The 19791-nt window shown below is 54.6% G+C and overlaps 7 protein-coding genes across 7 annotated transcripts in view; 3 read left to right on the forward strand and 4 right to left on the reverse strand.

The window, feature by feature from the left end:
• VTJ04DRAFT_5386 (uncharacterized protein) overlaps positions 1-513 on the reverse strand; it is a gene marked incomplete at both ends in the record, with an annotated part of 5330 nt that extends 4817 nt beyond the window's left edge. Inside the window, one exon of the mRNA XM_069363496.1 lies at positions 500-513. Within this exon, the coding sequence (XP_069220337.1) occupies positions 500-513 (14 nt within the window). The remainder of the gene's footprint in view (positions 1-499) is intronic.
• Positions 514-1051: 538 nt separating this feature from the next.
• VTJ04DRAFT_5387 (uncharacterized protein) lies at positions 1052-1521 on the forward strand (the record flags this gene model as incomplete). The annotated part of the gene is made up of 2 exons (XM_069363497.1): positions 1052-1359; positions 1488-1521. 2 exons carry the CDS (start codon positions 1052-1054, stop codon positions 1519-1521), a joined length of 342 nt encoding a protein of 113 aa, XP_069220338.1.
• A 1074-nt stretch (positions 1522-2595) lies between these two features.
• On the forward strand, positions 2596-3803 carry VTJ04DRAFT_5388 (uncharacterized protein; the record flags this gene model as incomplete). Its single annotated transcript, XM_069363498.1, has 3 exons — positions 2596-2863; positions 3276-3293; positions 3364-3803. 3 exons carry the CDS (start codon positions 2596-2598, stop codon positions 3801-3803), a joined length of 726 nt encoding a protein of 241 aa, XP_069220339.1.
• A 156-nt stretch (positions 3804-3959) lies between these two features.
• On the reverse strand, positions 3960-9759 carry VTJ04DRAFT_5389 (uncharacterized protein; the record flags this gene model as incomplete). Its single annotated transcript, XM_069363499.1, has 2 exons — positions 3960-4540; positions 4599-9759. The coding sequence occupies 2 exons, from the start codon at positions 9757-9759 to the stop codon at positions 3960-3962; spliced, it is 5742 nt and encodes a 1913-aa protein (XP_069220340.1).
• A 1788-nt stretch (positions 9760-11547) lies between these two features.
• VTJ04DRAFT_5390 (uncharacterized protein) lies at positions 11548-12781 on the reverse strand (the record flags this gene model as incomplete). The annotated part of the gene is made up of 2 exons (XM_069363501.1): positions 11548-12515; positions 12589-12781. The coding sequence occupies 2 exons, from the start codon at positions 12779-12781 to the stop codon at positions 11548-11550; spliced, it is 1161 nt and encodes a 386-aa protein (XP_069220341.1).
• A 2151-nt stretch (positions 12782-14932) lies between these two features.
• Positions 14933-16173, forward strand: VTJ04DRAFT_5391 (uncharacterized protein; the record flags this gene model as incomplete). Its single annotated transcript, XM_069363502.1, has 3 exons — positions 14933-15199; positions 15286-15795; positions 15859-16173. The coding sequence occupies 3 exons, from the start codon at positions 14933-14935 to the stop codon at positions 16171-16173; spliced, it is 1092 nt and encodes a 363-aa protein (XP_069220342.1).
• Positions 16174-17498: 1325 nt separating this feature from the next.
• Positions 17499-18706, reverse strand: VTJ04DRAFT_5392 (uncharacterized protein; the record flags this gene model as incomplete). Its single annotated transcript, XM_069363503.1, has 2 exons — positions 17499-18619; positions 18676-18706. The coding sequence occupies 2 exons, from the start codon at positions 18704-18706 to the stop codon at positions 17499-17501; spliced, it is 1152 nt and encodes a 383-aa protein (XP_069220343.1).
• Positions 18707-19791: the final 1085 nt, after the last annotated feature.

Consider the following 19791-nt stretch of genomic DNA (forward strand, 5'->3'; position numbering starts at 1 on the left):
GGTGGGCTGGGCATTCAGGTTGGGTGTTTGCAACCAACAACATTGATGACATAATCGACTACATGATGCATTCAGCACACTGCACTGCCCATTCACATAGAAGATTAGGTAGTGTTATCCTCCATGTCTTGCAGGTACTATCAGCTAGATGTGTCGTCGATGTCAAGAAGTTAACACTTCTTTTCTTCTTTTCTTCTTTTCTTCTTTTCTTCTTTTCTTCTTTTCTTCTTTTCTTCTTTTCTTTTTTTTTGTCTAGTTTCGCTACGTATGTTATAGATAGAAAGGTATGTACAAGAGATGCCTTTGTCGGATCATAACTAGGTTCGATTCTCCTCCCGGTCACGGTGTAAAGGTACAACGTGGAGGTGTTGAAGAACACAGACCCCGTAGAGAGCTACATCGGCTGATTCGGAATATGTCTGTGGCGTACAGAAGCCGGTTAGTCAGCGGGCAGGCCGAGTAGCATTCGAGCAAACTTTATGCCGGCTAATAGACAAACCCAGCGGTATCCATGCTTTCAGGATCCAGTGCCTTTCATTTAAAACGGGCATTGTGGAATTGTTATTAGAATCGTAGCAAAGAGTCAACTATCCCGAACCCCTGGCCAAGTAAGCAATATAGAGTGCTGCAGGCTATTGTCTTCAGATCTTAGAGTGTTATTTGGCCAAGCGGTTGTACTCAACCAGGGCAGCAACCATACGTTCGTTGATTCAAACCAAGCACGGAGTAAGCTAATGTACAGTTAAATTAGCGAGTCTTGTCAAGCGGAACCTAGCTGAGTCTTGATTTGGTACACTTAATCTCTCTCACAACAACCGATTGCCAGGGTGAAGAGGAATCTCCAACTCATGGGCAGGTTAGCGAAACTCGTGGAAGGAGACTACCCTTGACTGAACTGAGGCGTAGAGCATAAATACCTCCCATGGCCTCCCCAAATTGTATCAAGGACAACAAAGATAGTTCCAAGCCGTCAGTTTGCCGACAGAGTTCCTACGGCAGCTTCACTGCCTCATCTAGATCAGGATCCCCAGTCATCCTTGCGAACCCCAACATGCAGCTCACCAGCCTTCTCCTACTTGCCGGCTGTCTTGCCTCGGGCGCCTCTGCTGCCCCTGAGCCAATTGTTCACCCCAGCCCATATAGGAGCAAGACGTCTGCCGCCGCGGCGACGAAGACCATGACAACGACAACTACGGCACCCACGCCCATCACCACCACCGCTGCTGGATCTAACTTCAACTCTGCAGAGCGGCATGTCTGCTGGTCCAACTGCCGGTGGGAATGCGGTGCCTTTTCTGGCACGGGAACAGATTGTACCTCCTGGTGCATGATGCTCTGCATGGACCGTTGGTGCCCAAGGTGAGTGATTGTTCCTTGCTATTTACGTCGATGGCGAGGCCCCTGAAATATGTGGCCATGTTGTGGGATGGGTATTATATTTGGAAGCAAGGCACGCCACTAACAGCAGTTTCCTTCAAAAATTATAGATACAGCGAGAGGCTCTGGTGGTCCTGCTTCTAAGCAGTTGGTGTGATGGGTGGCTAGGCCAGGAGTTTGGACAGTTACTATGGAGGAGAAGTGGGGCCCTTGAGAAAAGAGATTGTTTCAGGCCATTCTGTTTCGGGCATCGATGTCAAAGGGGATCACAAAACTATAGATACTTGCTCTAGGGTGATGAGAGCGAGGTGGCACATAACGTCTAGAATAAGAGATCGATTTTGGTCTTTATGCTGGCTACGTTGTCTTTCTGCAACAGGTCCCAAATGAAACATGTGTAAAAGAATCGGGTTCGCCCCTGCCATTTTACCTCCCGCTTCTTACTCATCTTCATTCATCTTCCCTTCCCCATTCTTTTCTCTCCTTTTTTTTTCCTTTTCTCTTTTTTTTCTTTTTGTTTTTCTTTTCCCTCTTTCCCCTTTTTTTATTTTTCTTTTTTGTTGTTTCTCTTTTCGTTTTCCCTTTTGTATTTTTCTTCCTTTCTCTTTTCTCTCCTAATGTCGAGAAGGGACCAGACTCTCTATCTAAATACCATAGGTTGAGTATTGTAGTTCAGAGGTGAGACCATCTGACCCATTGTCGTGCTCTGCACCGGTTTGGGAATGTAAACTCCACGTGAATCAGTTGCTTGTGCGGAAACATCAAACAGCTTCGAATTACAGATGGTCGTGCATCTTTGATGCCAGATAACTAAGGTGAGAATCCGAGTCATTCTCATTACTAGACGGACCGGTCTGGTCAGACTTTGTTTACATTCTCCCTCCTGGTATTAACTATATCTCGCGTGCAGGTTTCACAGGCTTCGAGATTCGTTATCAGGTATGCTTCCTTACCTTTAGTCTTCTGTAGTCCCTGTTTGCTGTTTTCCCGCCCGAGATCGTCTGATATTCCCCAGGAATTTGCAGAATTTCTGCACTCCCTGACTTTCACATTAAGCCTATTTCTCTTCTCCCTGTTGCCCAGCATTCACACAACTTCACACCGACCCCAACGCCTCATCCCTCTTTCATTAGATTCCGCGATTTGATATTAACTCGATCCCGCCACTTAATACCAAAGCATTGATACCTCTTAAGTTCCCATCTCCCGCGCTCCGCCATGTCCGCGACCGAAAGCTCGACCGCGACCACCGACCCTGTCCCTGCCCCGCAGGGCAACCAACCGACCATGGTCCATGAAAAGCTCACCATAATGGATCCTGATGGCGACCTCATCCTTCGAGTAGGTTCGCTTGTCTCGGAGTCTGATCCAAGCGTTGAGCCTGAGCAGTGTGTGCTCCTCAGCGATGAGAAGGTCCAGCCCGGTTTTCAAGGCAACGCACTTCGGCCGCTGGAAAGAGTCAAGGCCCGCAGATGGCGCCTGGGTCGTCGATCTCCCAGCCGATCATCCAAAGGCAATGCGATGCTTGCTCGCTCTCTCTCACGCCAGGTTCCATCTTGTCCCGCATGATTGTGACGACAACATCAGATCCTTGGTCGATATTCTCGAGATCGCCGAAAAATACCAGATGATGTCCGTTCTTCGGCCGTGCAAAAACTCCATGAAGGGCATCATTCACCACGAACCAGATCACCACACCAACACTGACCCTTGTTCCATCGATCATGTCAAGGCAATTCGTGCGGCATGGCTTCTTGGAATGGAGGGAATTCTTTCACAACACTTGTGGGCACTGGTTTTATCAGGCATCCCATCGGAGGTGACAGAGTTTCAGGGCATGGGCCTGACCTGTCCTTGCGTAAAACCAGCCAGTGCGACTGCTGAGCTGCGAGAGGCAGGGCTCGAAGAGTTGGAAGGTATGGAGACCCCAAAACAACTCAAGTTTCTGTCAAGACGTGCTGGCTTAACGTTGATTCAACCATCTAGAGATTGCGATTTTGACTCGCGTCAAAGGAGTCGAACTGATCTGTAACTTCTACTTCGACGCAATGCGGCAGTTGGCATCTGGGGCTTGCGAGGTGCCAAATGCCGAGGATAACGAAAATATGCTGTGCTCTCGGGTTATCATTGGCGGGGTCCAGATCAACCACATTCTCAAGAATATCCCGAGCTTTCCGCAACAGGACGACGTTGTCGCGGGCAGTGATGAGACATTGCTTCACAACCTCAAGGATGTCGTTGGCGGTCTGGTGCCGTTGAATCAGGCCCATCATGATTGCCTGCTGGACAAGAAAGCAGCGGTGTTCATGGATACGTTCAAAAGGGAGGCTATCACCAGGACATTTTACCGGCATACTCTGTTGTCTTCGTCGCTGCAAAAAAAACTGGCTAAACGGGCGAATATTCTCAACGAAGACACTTGGTAATGGAGAACTGGGGAGACAGTTCGTAGAGAAAAACAGCGGCGAGTCGATGCTGCTTGAGAAACATGAAGAGAGATGCATAATAAAGTCTAGCAAATAAATGAAGCCTATACGTGTAGCAAGATCACCAACCCAAACTCCTAAGAAAAAGACATGTCATCAAGCCACCACAGCCGTCGCAAGCCCTTCCCGCTCCTGCTCTACCCTGCTTCCCCAAGTGGCCCAATTATCCAACACATCCTTCAACGATTCTGAGCCAGTAATCTTGTACACCGATTCGATATACTCCTTGGATATCTCAAACGGCTCTCCCGTAATGTTCGGGATGTACTTCCCAACCAACCGCTGCGGCTTGACACGCTCCAGGTTGAGACTCTCCTGCAGCACGCGGCGGAATGCGGGCATGCGGGGGCGCAGCAGCGAGCTGTGGAAGGGCACGTCGACGCCCGCCAGTGGCACAGTCGCCATACCCCGCTTCAGGGTCACCTGTTGCGCAACCCTGTTTGCGTATGCCGTCGCCGCTTGCTGGAGGTAGGCCTCGACCGCGGAGCTATCTTGCATAGACGGACCTGTGCCCTTCTTGATGTCGTCGCAGGTCCGTTGCAGGATGTCGAGGGCTCGGAGGTCGCCGGCGCAGACATACTGCCGGTTGCGAATGTTGAGGTTGACAATCTCGACGAAGAAGCCAGTTTCGGATTGGATCTGGGCAACCAGCTGCCGCAGGGCATCCTCAGAGAAACCTGGAAATCGTTAGCTACGAGATCAACACCAAATGACAAGGGGTTTGATGAAGCTCACCTTTTCCAACCCGGCTGGGATCAACAGCCACCATTGCATAGGCACTCCGGCCATTCTCATCCCGCTCCACCGCATCCTGCATGGTCATACCACGGCAGAACACAGTATTGAGCAGGTTCTCCAGGGTCATGATGCCCGTTGTGGAAAGGAGCGCAGCGTACTCGCCCAACGAGTGGCCCGCAAAGCGGCACTCCGAGGGATCGACCAGGCCGCGAGACTCCATATCTTTGAAGGCAGCCAACTCCATGATGGTTAGAGCCGGCTGGGCAAACTGCGTCGAGAACAGCAAGCCGTTCGGTGAAGAGTGCGTGTACGAGGTTGATGTCGGGGTCACGCTCGGGAACAGAGGCCGACGACGCATCCTCTCGCCCTCGGGCTCGTAGTGGCACATGGAGAGGTAGTTCTGGCGCAGCATGCGACCCTTGACGCCGCCAAAGTGCACCTTGATCTCCTTGGGGTTGTTGCGAACAATGTCCAGGATGCTGACCCCAAGTTGAGACTGGAAGTGCGCCTCGGCCCGGTCCCAGATTTCCCTGGCCACAGGAGAGGTCTCGTAGAGCTTCATGCCCATGCCCTTCTCCTGGCTGCCCTGGCCAGTGAAGATGACCGCCGTCGGGGGAGGTGCGACAATAGCGGAGCCGGTCAGCACCTTGACACCCGTCTGGACGTTGGTGACCGTGATCTCAAACACCCGGAGACCGGCCTGCATGCCCGTGTGGCACAGGGAAACCTCGAGGACGTCGTTCGGAAGTACCATGCCCACGAACGACACCGAGTATTTCTGGATCCTGTCGGGATCCCTGCCGGCCGCGTGCTTCTCGAGGACCTGGCGCACGACCGCGGAGCAGTACATGCCGTGAGTGATGGTCCCCGGAAGGTCGATGAGGCGGGCGAACAGCGGCGAGGTGTGGATGGGGTTGAAGTCACCCGATGCCCGCGAGTACGCCTCATTCGATGGCGGAATGCGGATTTCGTACTTGTGCTCCTGCCCACCAGCGTTCCGAAGCGGGTGTGTCTCCTGAGAGTTGACGACACGACCGCGGCGGCGCAGGTAGGAAAGCACGGGGTTGTCGCGGCGGTTGGCAGCCTGGTAGTCAACCGTGCCGATAGGCGTCAGGTCTCCTGTCTCAGAGCGGATGTAGGCCTTGCCAGTGGTTTCCAGGCTGGCGTACGTCGTCCGGTCACGCCACCGGGTGACAGTCTCTAGGTGGAACTCGAGAGTCAGGTTGGTGAGATCAAGGTGATCAAGCTGGCTCCTGTTCTCGAGTTGGAACCAAGACTTGCTGTCAAGGATGGCGATATCCGTTTCGTTGCGGATGTCAAGTTCCAGGCGGGGCTCGACTTCGTGAGAGAAAGTCGACTCGAAGTCAGTATACTCACCCCTAAAGAGGAATGAGGAGTAGACGGTAAGAACCAGAGCATCTGCACGACGAATCTCGCAAGCAACCTGGACCACCTTCCCTGACGCCTCGATACTCACAGACTTGACATAGGCAAGGGTTGTGAGCTGATCGCCAATCTTCAGCCTGGGGCCACCATCGTTCGCGTCATCTTCAGCAGCCTCGAAGGTGTTGGAGAGGTGGACCAGGTTCAAGACATCACCCTGGATGGGGTCCTGCAAGAGCGCCTGGCAGATCGGCGTCCAGCAGATCACGATTGCAAAGTCCATGGGTACCCTATCCTGCTGATGAGGCTTGGTGTACCCGATGGCACGGTTGAAGGCCCGCACCCGGGCAGGCTCGATGGTGAATGTGCCTTCGTACGACAGCGAGGGTGCAGCCTGGCCGTTCCAAAGTTTCCGGTACATGTTGGCAATCTTCTCATCCCGGCCTTGGGTGATCTCCCAGATCGGGGCATAAGGGGTGCTGGGCCGGTACTCAAAGTCGAGGGTCAGGGACACAGGCTTGTCGTTGCCGGTGACATACGTGAAAATGAGCATCTGGATGCTGTTGTCGTGCTTGGAGATACGGAGGAGCGGTTGGCTGTCCTGGTTGAAGAGGATGACCGACTCGGTCTGGATCTCGGCGGCATGAGCGGAAGCGGCATTAACCAGCTTTCTCACTGGGTTCTCAACAAGGTCACGGCCCCGAACGACGAGCCTGGACCCGAAGAGCGCCGACCGCCACGCCGACGGAGTAGGACCCGCGCACGTGAGGGCGAGGCAGGCATCCTCGCCCGAGAGCCCCTGAAGCTTGACCAGATTGGTCTCCGGGTCAACGACAACAGATCGCGGGACAGGATGAGGGAAGAGAAGTTCCTCAGAAGGAAAGGAGGAACGGTTGGCCCTCAGCTTGTCAACGATGCCTTGATGAATTCCATCCAGGACCTCCCGAACGGGTTCATCCACCTTGCAGGTGTGACGAGCCGCGACAGGGCCATGCAAGATGAGAGTCCGCTCGGCGTCGCGATCCACCACGGCCTCGACGTCCTCGGACTGCCAGAGCGAGTCCTTCTTGAACCATGTCTCGAAGTTCTCATCAAGTGCCGGAACGAACGGAACCGGCTTTTGCCCAGGCTTGCGGCACAGCTGGAGGAAGTAGTCGACGTCCTCGTACATGACGTAGGTGTTCGCTGCTGAAGGTGCCCGCCGGGTGACCTCTGACAGCAGCGCAATCGGATCAGAGCGGCAAGCCGTCTCCGTCGTGATCGGCTCCGCGTCGCCATCGTTGTCTGACCGGCACCTCTCCTCAAGGCGGGTGAGGAAAGCAGTGACCAAGCCAACGTAGCTCTGGTCAATCCACCGCTTCCTGCCTATGTAGACAAGTTCCACCAATCTCCTGGCGACTTGCTCGTAGGTCATGTCAGAAACGTCGCATGGCGTTCCATCTGCCTTGCGCCCAAACCAAGGGCGCTGGAAGTCGGCATTGAGACGCGAGATGATGTAATCCTTGCGCGCCTCTAGAACTTTGAGGCGGTTCTTCCGGTCAACGCTGAAGATGGTCTTGTCCATCTCTGCCCACAGCTTAGCGCCGCGGGTGGCAATGACATGGATGGGCTCTCCCATCTCACTGACGATTGACATCACGCCTCCCGTAGGGCCGTTGTAGGTGCCCTCCCATTTCTCATCTGGCACGCCAGGGGCAGTGGCAATCAGGTTCTTGGCCTCCGGTGAGGTGAATGCCTCGGCGCAAGCCATGACCCTGCTGCCCACCAGCGCGCCGTCAAGGGGCATACGGCAGCGGTGGCCGCGGTCAGTACTCCAAGTGCCTGTGAGGAACGGGATGATGTCATCCGCAGACCCGAGTCCAGACCCAGCAACGAGGATCAGGTTAGGGCACGCACGCAGCTCGGCGTATGTCTCGAGCAATGGCGCATACATGTCCTCGGCGCTGTGGTGGCCGCCACCCCGACCGCCTGTCCACTGGAGGATGACTGGGAAGGATGGGTTTTGCCTGGCAATCTCAGCCACCTGACGAATAGCATCGGCGGTGCCCGGCTTGAACGAGATGTGCTCGAGTCCAAGAGTCGTTATATATTCAGTGGCAACGGGGACCGTGGGAACACCCCCACCGACAGTCATGCCTGTGATGGGGAAGCCCTCCGCGCGCAGTTCGCGGATGAAGGGGATTTGCCAGGCAATGGCCTTGGGCGCGGCATAGATGACGTTGATTGTGATGCCACGCCCAGGGGAGATCAAGTCGCGGAGCTTGTAAAGTGCTGCTCTCAGAGGCTCGGGGCTGTGGTAGCCGCCAGCGGCGAACTCAACGTGATACCCGGCGTTCATGATCGCGGCCACAAACTCAGGGCGGGTCGTGGTTGGTGTCATACCTGCAACCATGACCGGCGGGAGACCCAAGAGACGAGTCATTTTCGAGTCCACCATGACGCCCGAGGCCGTCGAGACGAGAGAGACCTCATGATCCTTGGCGAAGTTGGGGCCCCAGCCGACTTGCTCCGCCTCCCGGGAGAAGAGCTCGGCAACGGACCCGAGGGAAGACTTGTCAGGGTTATCGGTCTTCTTGCCTGACTTCCCAGCAACGAGGACGCGGACCCCTGTGCCGGCGAGGGTGCGATGAGTGATCGCGCCGACGCCGCTCGTCCCGCCGGGCCCGAAGTCGACGATGTGAGTTGCGCCAGGGAAGTCCACTTCAGTCCACTTCACCGGTTGTGAAGTGATGAGCCGAACCAGAAGAGGCGTCAAGTTGTCCTCCAACGCCACGGCGCTGGTGGCCAAATGCCGACCATCCCGGGTCTTGTTGACCGGGAGCCTGAGGGTGCTGGCCGGGATGGCATACTCCTGGCCGAGGTCGCCGTCAATCAGAGACAGAGCAGTGTCGAGGAGGCTGCTGTGGCAGGAAATGGTGATGGGGAGAAACCGAGTCGAGGGAGACGGCTTCCGTTGAGAGTATGGGACCCGTCCTTGCGGCCGCGTGTCCTTGGCAGAATTCAAGGTTTGGACGAGAGCAGCGAGAGTGCGCTCTGGCCCGCTGACCACGAAGCCGGTTGTCGAGTTTTCCAGTGAAATGGAGGCATGACGATTCCGTGGGAGGCGACGGTTCAGGGCGTTGATGGTGGATTGGAGTTGTTTCCTCTGGATGTTTGAGACGGACAGCATCGGGGAGGCCATTCCGTGGCCCCCTGACTCGAGCTCGCGCGCCAACTCCTCGGACACCGGGTCTTGGCTCCAAACTTGCTGGCAGCGGGCACCGATCCAAAACAAGATGGTGACGGCCTTGACAGCGGCATCTGTGTAGCTGGCCCAGTCAGTCGCAGTGGCAATGGCGGTGGCTGTCACCACCCCCTGAGAATGCCCTGCGAGACTGCCGAAAAGCCGGGGAAAGTCCTCAGGACTAACCCCCAGAGTCATGCAAACGGCCTTGACTTGGGCCAATTGCAACAACCCGATCAGAGGAAAACTGACGGGTGCGCTGATGAGATAGTCATCGTCCGGGATTGCCTCGGAGGTAGACCCGGTGAGCCAACCAAGCACGTTGAGGCCATGCTCGTACTGGTCTGCGACCCTCTCATCCCGGCTGAGGGCGTCCAGAACGCTGCTCAACGACGTGACCAAGTCGCAGACCAGAGGCTCGTAGGTGCTCCATAGGGCCCGGATCTCGTCGAAGTACTGCTTGTTGTTGCCCTGACCGCCAAGCAGGCCATGGATCTGTGCCCTGCCGTCGGCCTGGGCTCTGAGGAGGGCGGACTGGCTTGTGTGTTCCATGGCGCCGGCAATAGAGTGAACCGGACAGGGCAAAAATGTCAAAATAAGGCTCAAACAGATGCACAGCGTTCTGGCGTTTCCTCGTGTCGGATGTTCTTGGTGTTGACGTGCTTGTGGTTATTAGGGGCAATCAATTGCAGACAAATTAATGTGAGAGGTAGTGGCGTCAACAACCAGAAAACATTGAGTGAAGGTCAAGGGATGTACTTCGAGAGAAGCACCATGAGATGCCGAAAGTATGTAGTAGTATTAAGCTCAATTCCAGTCCCTTAGGCTACACTATTCTTACCAGCGGTCCCCATAATCACTCGCCTTGCCTTACGCATTTGCACACTGGTTACAGGTACGAGCTGACTTGTTGTCGCCTTGTCTTGAGCCACACGCCGGCGTCTCAGCTTGAGGCTGTAAGCAGACCCAATCCACTGGGTGCTTGAAGCTCAACAGTAAGCCAGAACTATTCGTATGGGTCCTCGTAGGGCTGTGGATTTGGCTTGTTATTCTTGGACTTGCTAGGCAGTGAACAAACAAGAAGTTGCAATAAAGAGCACAGTCAGCTGACACAAGTCCGATGCTTGCTGGTTTGGGGGGCTGTGTGCCCTTTTCGAGGAACACAGGCACCAAGACTTGGTGTAGTAAGCAACACTTGGCTTTCGCCACGCCGTCGCATTGCAGCGATCCATGACCCACAACCTTACTATGCACCCGCTGGCTGTAACTGGGGCTAGTTGTTGGATGGGGTAGCAATTGGAGCCCTCTGAGAGAACAATTCTAGGTTGCTTCGATGCCATCCGAAGGGTCGCATTACGTTACAGCCGAACGGGGACCATCGCCGAGTTAACCAGAAACGGCCTCGCGGAGGCTCCTGCAAGATCCGCTAGACGATGATCCGATCCAAACGATCCTAACGGCTTTCGCCGTTTTGAACGCCAACTCGGGTCACCGAAACGCGAGTCGTGTGTAGCATCTACACGTCGTAGTTCCTTGGGACAATGATATTACAACTCTAAGTGATCGAGCCATGAATCCTAATATCACCACCTCTTTCGACTTCGGTCAGTGCGTAACTTGCTCAACGAAATGAGTTGATATTGCGTGATGAGAGAACATCCTGGTTCCAAAATCCCCAAAGCATGTAGGAGATAATGTCGGGCACGGCAGTTGACGGTGGGTGGCGTAGGTATGACAACGGTGGGTGATGCTGTGCCTCACCCGTCGATCATTCGGCACGCAAGACCTTCCGGGCCTGTGTTCAGTTGCACAGCGTCGAGGACAAGGGCGTGGCTCCAAGTTACATGTTGATTATTTTCTATTGTTCATGTAATCCTCTTGGAAAGATGGGTACCTGCCTCATCAACATGCACATCAGATTCGCTTCTTGTCACACCTCAGCCGGACGTAGTGTCGACGGTTGTGTCAAGCGGCGCAAATGTCAGTGACATGCTAGGAGCCGAGTGAAATCCGCCAGTATTGTTGAAAATGTCATTGTACATGAACTAGCCAATATCTGAATCAGCAACTACCTGACCTCAGCATGGAGGTAACCTATGTGGCTCAGTAAACCCGCAACCATTAACGCCAAAGATCTCTAACCCGAACTCCATTTGTGGAGTTTGAGTGAAATACACTCAATGTAAACAAAACTGGTATCAACAAAGTTCCACCGCCGCCCAAAATCTAAATCCCATTCCATGTATGCCAGGGGCCTCGAGACAACCCCCCAAATGAATGTGTAACCTTCCAGATACAGAACGAAAAGTAAAACAAGAGGAAGAAAGAATGACTCAGAAATTAAAGGGTGTTGTTCGTGTTGCTGGCGGTGGTTGTGGTGTTGCTGGTCGTGTTGTTGACAACAACCCCGTCGCTCTGGATCATGAAGGCCACCACCGTGGCCCTCCCATCCCCGACAGATGGCTTGAGGCGGATTGTGACCCCGTCACCACCCTCAGCAGGCTCCACGACCAGGCCCTGCATGAACAGAGAATTCATGTCGAGTGGTTGCACTACGCAGCGAGGGCGATCCTGCTCCCTCGGGCTAGGGCAGCAGCAATGTGACGGTGGTGGAGAAGGATAACGGCATGCATCATGCGGCTTATTGCCGCAGAGGGTCAACCTCGCCGCAGTGCCAGGATGAGACGCTTGCCGGTGGCCGCATCCGAGGTCCCCGGTACCCATGCCGGGTTGCGCGATACCCAGACCCATTGGCTGGAAGGCGAACATGTCGTGTCCGCCCACGGTGGTGGCGGCGCTGCTGGTGCTGCTGACGGTGCTGCTGCTCCCGCCGTTGCTGCTCGTGGTGCTGGAGCTGCTGGGGCTGGCGCACTTCATGAATTGAGGGAATGGTGAGCCAATTGCTGATGGGATAACCGTCTCGGTCGTCCCTGTTTGGTCGAGGCCCGGCTCTGGGAGAGACTGCAGCATGGGGTCCGTAACTGAGTCCATCGTGGAGAAGTCGGTGAAGGTGTCCATTGGGTTGTGAGCCGAGCTGGCGATAGAGCCGTGGTCTGACAGTGGAGTGTGCGGCCAGACATTGAGGTAGTCGCCCATCCAGTCAGACGCAGAGATCACAGAGGCGGCGGAGGGGACTGTATCAGGGAACGTCGTTGGGACCATGTTTGCAAGGCTGGGAGCCGGGCTCGGATCGGGTTCGGCTGGAGGAGTGGCCAGCTCATTGTGTTGTTGTGCTTGGTTCTCCTCCAACTCCTCAACCTTCTTCCTAAGCCTCTTGATCTCTTCGTTCCTCTCCCTAAGACTCCGCCCTGGATGTTGTTAGCAACAGATGCCCTTCTTTTTACTAAGTCGAGACAAGATATTCAACTTGGGGTTACTCACGGTATGCCCTCTGCGCCAGGCGGTTTTGAATCTTTCGCCTCTCGGCAGCGTTGGGAAGGTTCCTCCAGTCCTCGTCTGGCTTCATGAGGTCGGCATACGCAACTGTCTGCTCCCCCCTGGAGTTGTGACGTGTAAACCGTGCCGGGGGGGATGACGGGTTGCTGGTGGACGAAGTAGAAGTCGTCGTCGTCATGGTGTTGGCTGTGTCTTGGGAGTTCCGTGGAGACGTCATGTAGTGAAACATAGAGATCTGCGTGGCTCCAGGTTCTTGGAGTCTTGGACTTGTCAAGTGATGGAGAGTCGAAGTGTTTGACACCAGCGGAGAGATATATCTTTAAAAAAACTCTTCGGAGGTATCCCATGGTTGTGTGTAACTCTCCTGCAGGAACGCCACGTCTGGAAGTTCCAAGTAACGCTAGAGCCTGGAAAGCTTGAGCTTAGCTTCTGCTACCCCATGTTTCGAGCATCCGACGATGCACCGTTTCGGTGTTCGGCCACGAGGTGTCGTCTTAGCTTAGATCTTTTTTTGTCAAGCCCGGGGACTGCAGGCCGATCCCAGCCCACGATGACCCAGGGGTCTCCGTCCACTCCACCCCCACCACGCTGCCTGCACCAAGCCCTAGGTTGTTCGGTGCCTCAGGACTGCTCCGTCACCAAATGCTCGGATTCGATACCTCGCTGCTGGTAAGACGGCCCAATGACACAGCGTGCAGATGGGCTTGGTTAGATGATCGGACTTGGAGCAAGTAAGGCCTAGGATCTTCCCTGCGGCGTGCCCGGAGAGGCACCTGTCACGCTCACCACCATACCATACGGATACACCGCCCCGACCACTTCGCCGCGAACTATCTACGCCCCAAGAGCCGCAAACCTACAGCCACGAGCTTAGACTTGTGTGGAGTAAGTCGCGGACATCGCTGGCCGAAGGATTGTTTGAAACCCACTGTTCATCCTAAGCTAACAAATATCTACCCAGGAGGAACCGAATGCCTGGAGCAGAGTGATTGGAAGCTTTGTACTGAATGGATCTCCGCCGCCGCAATACCACAGAACGTGGGGACTCTTAATCAGCTGAGCTCAGGAACAGGATTCTTGATGATGTCGATGTAAGGTACTGAGTATGAAGCAATAGAGTAGAAGGAAATAAAGGAGGAATGGAAACAAGCTCCGACGATCCTCTGGTGTTGGGGTAGCATCGGCAGCGAACCTACCATTCCAGGCACAGCAGGGCTAGCTTACTGTTTGCTTGGCATTCGGTAGACCCCGGTCCCAGTAAGGTTGTTTGGAGGCTGCCTGTCTAGCGCAGTCGTTTGTTTTCTCCGCCTGTTTTGTCTACTGCGGCAGTGTGGCACCGTCGACACCGCCCACTTCACCCACCACGCCGTTCCATGTCAAAACAGAGGGCGCAAGGTGGTGAATGTAACCCTACCAAGGCGAGGTTCCTAGGCTGGCAGCTAAGGCATCAAGGCAGCCGAAAAAATGGTGTCAAATCCCGACCAGACCACCAAAACATGGCAAACATTGGTCCATGATGAGACGGGTGCGGGAACAGCCGATGGTGTGTTGGCTGGCATGTATTGCGAAGGAAATCGGTCAGACATCAATCTGTCAGACTTCAATCTGACTTCAATGCCCAGTCTCGGGCTGTCCGTCAACATGCGCTGCAACGCTGGTACACCACTACATGGATGGATGAACTGTGGGCTAATTAATTCCAATTGATCAGATTTGTTAGGATCGCGGCAAGCACAGCGTACGGCCCCCAATACCAGGACCAACAGACGCGGGTGAGCCACCCGTTTCTCGTCCTGCGCATGCATCCAGCCGCCAGCGTCAGACTGATGTTACAAAGACTGTGTCCCCTGTAGGATCCGTCGAGCGTTTCTCACTCTCTGCCGCTCCTGCTCGTGTATGATTCCGTGGCTCGGACCCGAATCCAAGACCTGTTGGTGCCGGATTCACTCCAACCGCCATCTGCGCCACGCCGTACACTTGCTTTGCCCAGCACGATTGCGACTGGGTTGCGTAACCACATAGTGTGTTGTTTCAACTTTCCTAGGGCCTTCTGATCATGCTCTTACTATACAAGGGGCTTGGTTCCTCATCCTCTCACTCCATGCCCTGTTCCTCCCGTCATCATCTCACTACCTTATATTCAGCCCTAATCCCCCGCGTTCTCTGTGACAAGTCGGGCCGACAACCACTTTGTTTTGCCAAAGACTTAAGAGTACGGCCAGACGCCACGCCGGCTCGACCTAGTTCTTCGGCATCTTTTCGCAATTGCGTTTCCCTTCTCACCTAATCTCGACCTTCCTTACTCATCCTCCTTCCTGTTTACACAACCATGCTGCCTCCCAAGCTAGCCATGGCCCTAGCCGGGCGCCTGGTGCGCCGCGACGACTGGTCATATGATGAGGATTGGGGCAACTGGGACAATGAAGAAAAAAAGGATTGCATCGATGTCGAGCCCGGTCCGAATGGCCATGTCCCGCTCTATGCCTGCACCTCGTACTACAACTACGATCCTCAGTTTGCCCCTGCTGTCGCAACGGCCGTTATCTTTGGTATCTTCACTGCCATCCATATCTTTGAGGCCGCTATCTACAAGAAGGTTAGTCCGCACCGGTTCCTACCCCTGATTTTTCGCGCTTGGTAGAACCTGGAGCTAATGCATGCTGCGATGCTCCCCTCGTATAGCGCTATGCGTGGGTCCTCATTATGGGTGCCCTCTGGGAGACTCTGGGCTTCATCATCCACTCCCTGGGTGCGAAGGACCAGCAGCAGATCGGCTACGCCACCGCATGGACAATCCTGTTCCTCCTTGCTCCGCTCTGGATCAACGCCTTTGTCTACATGACTCTTGCCCGCATGGTGCTCTTCTGGCACCCCGAGGGCAAGATCTGGATCTTCAAGGCTAGCGCCATCGGCAAGCTGTTTGTCATCGCCGACATCATCTGCTTCATTGTCCAGGGTGTTGGTGGTATCCTGGCGAACCCGAGCGCCAGCCCTGAGATCATCAAGATTGGTATCGATATCTACATTGCCGGCATGAGCATTCAGCAGTTCTGCATCGTTGTCTTCTTGGTCCTCATGTACGCGTTCCAGAGGCGCTGTGCTGAGGCAGAGGCGACGGGCCAAGACCTCAAGCGCAGGACCAGCTGGCGCCCGCTGTTGTATGCTCAGTATGCGGTTCTCGTTTTCATCACTGTAAGTCACGCCCCTCTCAACCGTTTGTTGTGGGTGCGGCGGCAGTCTAACGTGGGGTGCTAGGTCCGTATCATCTTCCGTCTCATTGAGTTCGCCAAGGGTATTGACCCTGCCACCAACCCCATTCCCTTCCACGAGGAGTACACCTACGCCCTCGACTGCTTCCCCATGATGATCGCCCTGCTCATCCTTGCCATCTGGCATCCTGGCCGCTTCCTTATCGGCCCGGAGAGCCAGTTCCCCTCGAGGAAGGAGAAGAAGGCTATGAAACTGGCTGAGAAGGAGGAAAAGGCGGCTATGAAGCAGGCCAAGAAGGATGCGAAGAGGCACAAGCACCACAGGGGCAGCACCAGCCACAGCGAGGATGATCTCCCTTGAGGTCATCGTGCAGCTGTGCACCTTGGATTCCGGACCAGGGACAACCAAATTTGGTTAACTCAGGCACCTGAACTCGGGAAGCGGGCGTCTATTTGGGGCTTGGCAGTCAATGGAACCATGGACGGATAATGTACTGGACTAGACTGGATGGCTGGACGGATTGATATTGTTTAGGCGTTGCATGTTTTTTTGTCAGTTTTGCTGTTACTCTGTACCTCTTACCTTAGACAGAAAAGAACAATCATAGTATTTGGATTTGATTTTGTCAACACCAACGCAAAAGCACCTTGATTCCCTGACTGGTTTGAAACTGCACATCTCCCAACGAGTGGCTGACATCGTGCATGCCCCTCGGATGGATTCACCGATCCCTGTTTCAGCAGCGCGCCACACTTTTTCAACGTTATGCAAGCCACGAGCCAGCGGCTTTTTGTCAACTTTCTCCCAGGTTTGTCATCAGCCACCTGCAGCCAACGCATTAGGGTCGGGAGTTTGTCGGCCAACATCTCAATGCTGCCTTCTGTGCTTACCAGGGACAACCGTGATGGTTTGTTGGTTCCGTTTCTCGTCCGGACAAAAGGAGCATTGCCAGGAGTCGAGAGCCGAGGCCAGCCATGTACTCGACATACTGTATGTATGTACATTCCAGGGGCTTCCGGTAACTGAAAGGGAAGCAAGTTTGGAATAGAAGAAGAGCGAGAGCGAGGTCGGCGACCTCGGGTCATCATCAACCAGGACAGAGTATTGAAGGGTTCGGATCAGGTCTTGCGTCAATTGTCTTACGTCGCAAAGCTTCCCTGTCCACTGGGGTTGGACTGACAAGTCGGTAGCGTTACTGCAGCCAAGATGTTGAACCAAGCTCTCGATCATCCGGGGAAAGATTCTCCGCGGCTATGCAGTGCCGATCCGTGGTTGACAGTTGAGCTAGTGGTCTTAGCTTCCGTCTCCGCGATCTTCTTGTCTTGACACGCCACGACAGCTCAGACCTCTACCGTTACTGCCGCTGTTGCTTACTTAGCCCCCTGCGGTAATCAGCCGTTCTCCAGTCTCATTGGCCGTTCTATCTTTGTCGCAACCGTTGTATGTCAGTGTGAACAATACGGTCATGTGTCTTGACTCGCCACCGGAGACCTGAGTGGAAGGAATGCACAGGCGCAAGCAAGTTTAAACCCGGCAATGCTGGTATGACATTAACAAACTCAATACTATCTATGATCATGTATGGTTCTGAGAAGGTACCTCAGGAAACAACCCGACTCCGATGCAACAACAACTTCATAGCGTCCCTGTCATGCCCAAAAGAAACAACATCCGGATATTGCCACTCAAGCGGCGGCTGAAATCTTCATGACCCTTCCAAATACCGTCTGTGCGAAACTGCCCAGGATCGACAGTGAGCTTGGTGCAGGTGCTGGCTGAGGGAAGCCGGTGATCTCCCACAGCCATCCCTCCGTGTCGGTCGCCTTACCCCGCTGAATCTGCATCATGAGGCGCGCAAGCCCGATGAGCTTTCCTGTCTCACTGCCAGAGTTAGGGAAGACGTATTTCTCGTTGGTCGAGAGACGCGTCAGACTCCGCACTGGCACTGCCGCCGCCGCAGTGCCAACAGCGACTACCTCATCCAACGCTCCCAGGGAAGAGAAGGGAAGCTCGGTGCGTTCCACAACCCAGCCCTCACGTTCTGCCAACCGCACCATGCTATCGCTTGTCGTGCTCGCAATGGCACCGTGCGCCTTGGGCACGACAAGCACGTCTTTCCCGTCAACAGTTTTGTGACCGAGGAAGCCGCTGGTAGAGAATTCCTCGACAAGCGTGCGCGTCGCGCTGTCGAGGTGAAGCGTGATGCCGTACCCGAGCTCCCTGGCCTTGGCTGCATGACGCCACACCGGCGCATAATTCCCACCAACCTTGAACGCGCCCATCCCCCGTGGCGCAGCCCTATCAAAATCCTCGAGCACCATGCCGTCGACAGCCGCAGACCCGTGATACGGACCGCCAGGCTGGACGTACACGGCCAAGATGACCTCCTCTGGCGGCGCTAGGGCGAGCCTCGCCGACGCGCCGAATAGCACCGGCCGGATGTAGAGGTATGCCTCCGTGTCGGCCGGAGGAACGAACTCGGCATTGGCGGTCACAGCCTTGCGGATGCACTCAAGGAAAAGCTCTTTGGGAGGTGCTGGAAGGCATACCGCTGCAGCTGAGCGGCACATCCGTTCCCAGTGGAATTCGGGGCGAAAGACCGAGATCGTGTTGTTGGGACTGCGGAGAGCCTTGAGGCCCTCGTAGCACTGTTGCCCGTAGTTGAGGGCTGGGCAGAGCCCGCTGACCGAGATGTTGGGGTTCGCCACGAGCTCAGGGGCCGTCCATTGGCCGGTCGACTGGTAATGGCGGACTTCGATATGGCCGTTCACGGCGATGTCGAACCCGAGGCCGAGATTGGACCAATCTGTGGCAATGTTAGTGGTTTCATCCTCTTATTCGCCAAGGACAAGGAAGACTCACTGATGTCCTTCCTTGGAGCTGGAGTGGCCATTGTGAAATGCAGACGTGGGTTACGGACGAAAAGTAACAATTTCTCGGGATGGGGTTGGGTTCAGGGGTATATTTCGAGGGAGTCTTTTGATCACAGGATTCACAGATTCTACAGAGTGGCTCTGGACGCTTGTATGTGCATACATAAGTCTTCTGCTCCCCCTAGGCATCTAGCGACGGACCCTTTCTTCCAGAGACGGTGATTACTATGGACTGAACACTACTCTACGCAGTCATCATCGTTGATCAGACTTTGCTCTCATTGTCAGATGTGGCTGATGGATGTGGAACGAGTAGCTTATGTCCAGCGACCACTGCCTGGGTGTTGTGTAGTAAGCAACTTTAGCTTATTACCCTCACCACACAACCCGCGCAAAAATAGGTGGCCCTGTTGCAGCCGGGTATGCGGCCCAGCTGCAGGCACTAATCGGGCTCGGAGGCAGTGCTGCGCATGGGAAACCGCACTTGGCATCCACCAAAATAGTGGAAAATGACCTCATTGCCAGAAGCCTGAATATGTGAAACCGAACCGTATCGGAGGACCAGAGCTTAGTGGTGGCTTGTGGCGCGGAAACCGAAATGGCGGGCTTCCACAGATGACGTGTTGCTAAGTCGTCCGAAGGGTAATTGCTGAGATGAGGTTTGGGTGACTGTTACGAGAATTGCATTCGGGTGTTGAAAGGGGGAAAAATGTTCAGTACTAACTACGTCGAAGATTCAACTCATTGATATTACACCAATAACACGTCTCCCATCATTCTTCAGGCCTTTTGATCCTGGAGAGCAGGAAAGCTATCTCCACCGGGAACTCTCGAGTTCTTGCGATGCCGACTTGCCACGAACATGGGGAATCCATGATATAACGCTTCTCATGTTCATGATCACTGACTGCGTTCAAATAGTCCTGTTCATTCGATTGAAATGGGCCAGGTACCTACCTAGCTAGGGCACTGAAAGTGCCTGTGAAGTATGGACACAGCATGTGGAATATGGAGGCACCTTTCGTCATGTCTTGATAGAAACAGAAAGAATTCAAATAATATCCTGCCAAACTCTAACCTGCCATGTTCTAAAACAGTTGAATGA

The sequence above is a fragment of the Mycothermus thermophilus genome, assembly GCF_041956435.1.
Source record: "Mycothermus thermophilus strain CBS 625.91 unplaced genomic scaffold VTJ04scaffold_3, whole genome shotgun sequence".
In the NCBI taxonomy this organism is placed as follows: Eukaryota; Fungi; Ascomycota; class Sordariomycetes; order Sordariales; family Chaetomiaceae; genus Mycothermus; species Mycothermus thermophilus.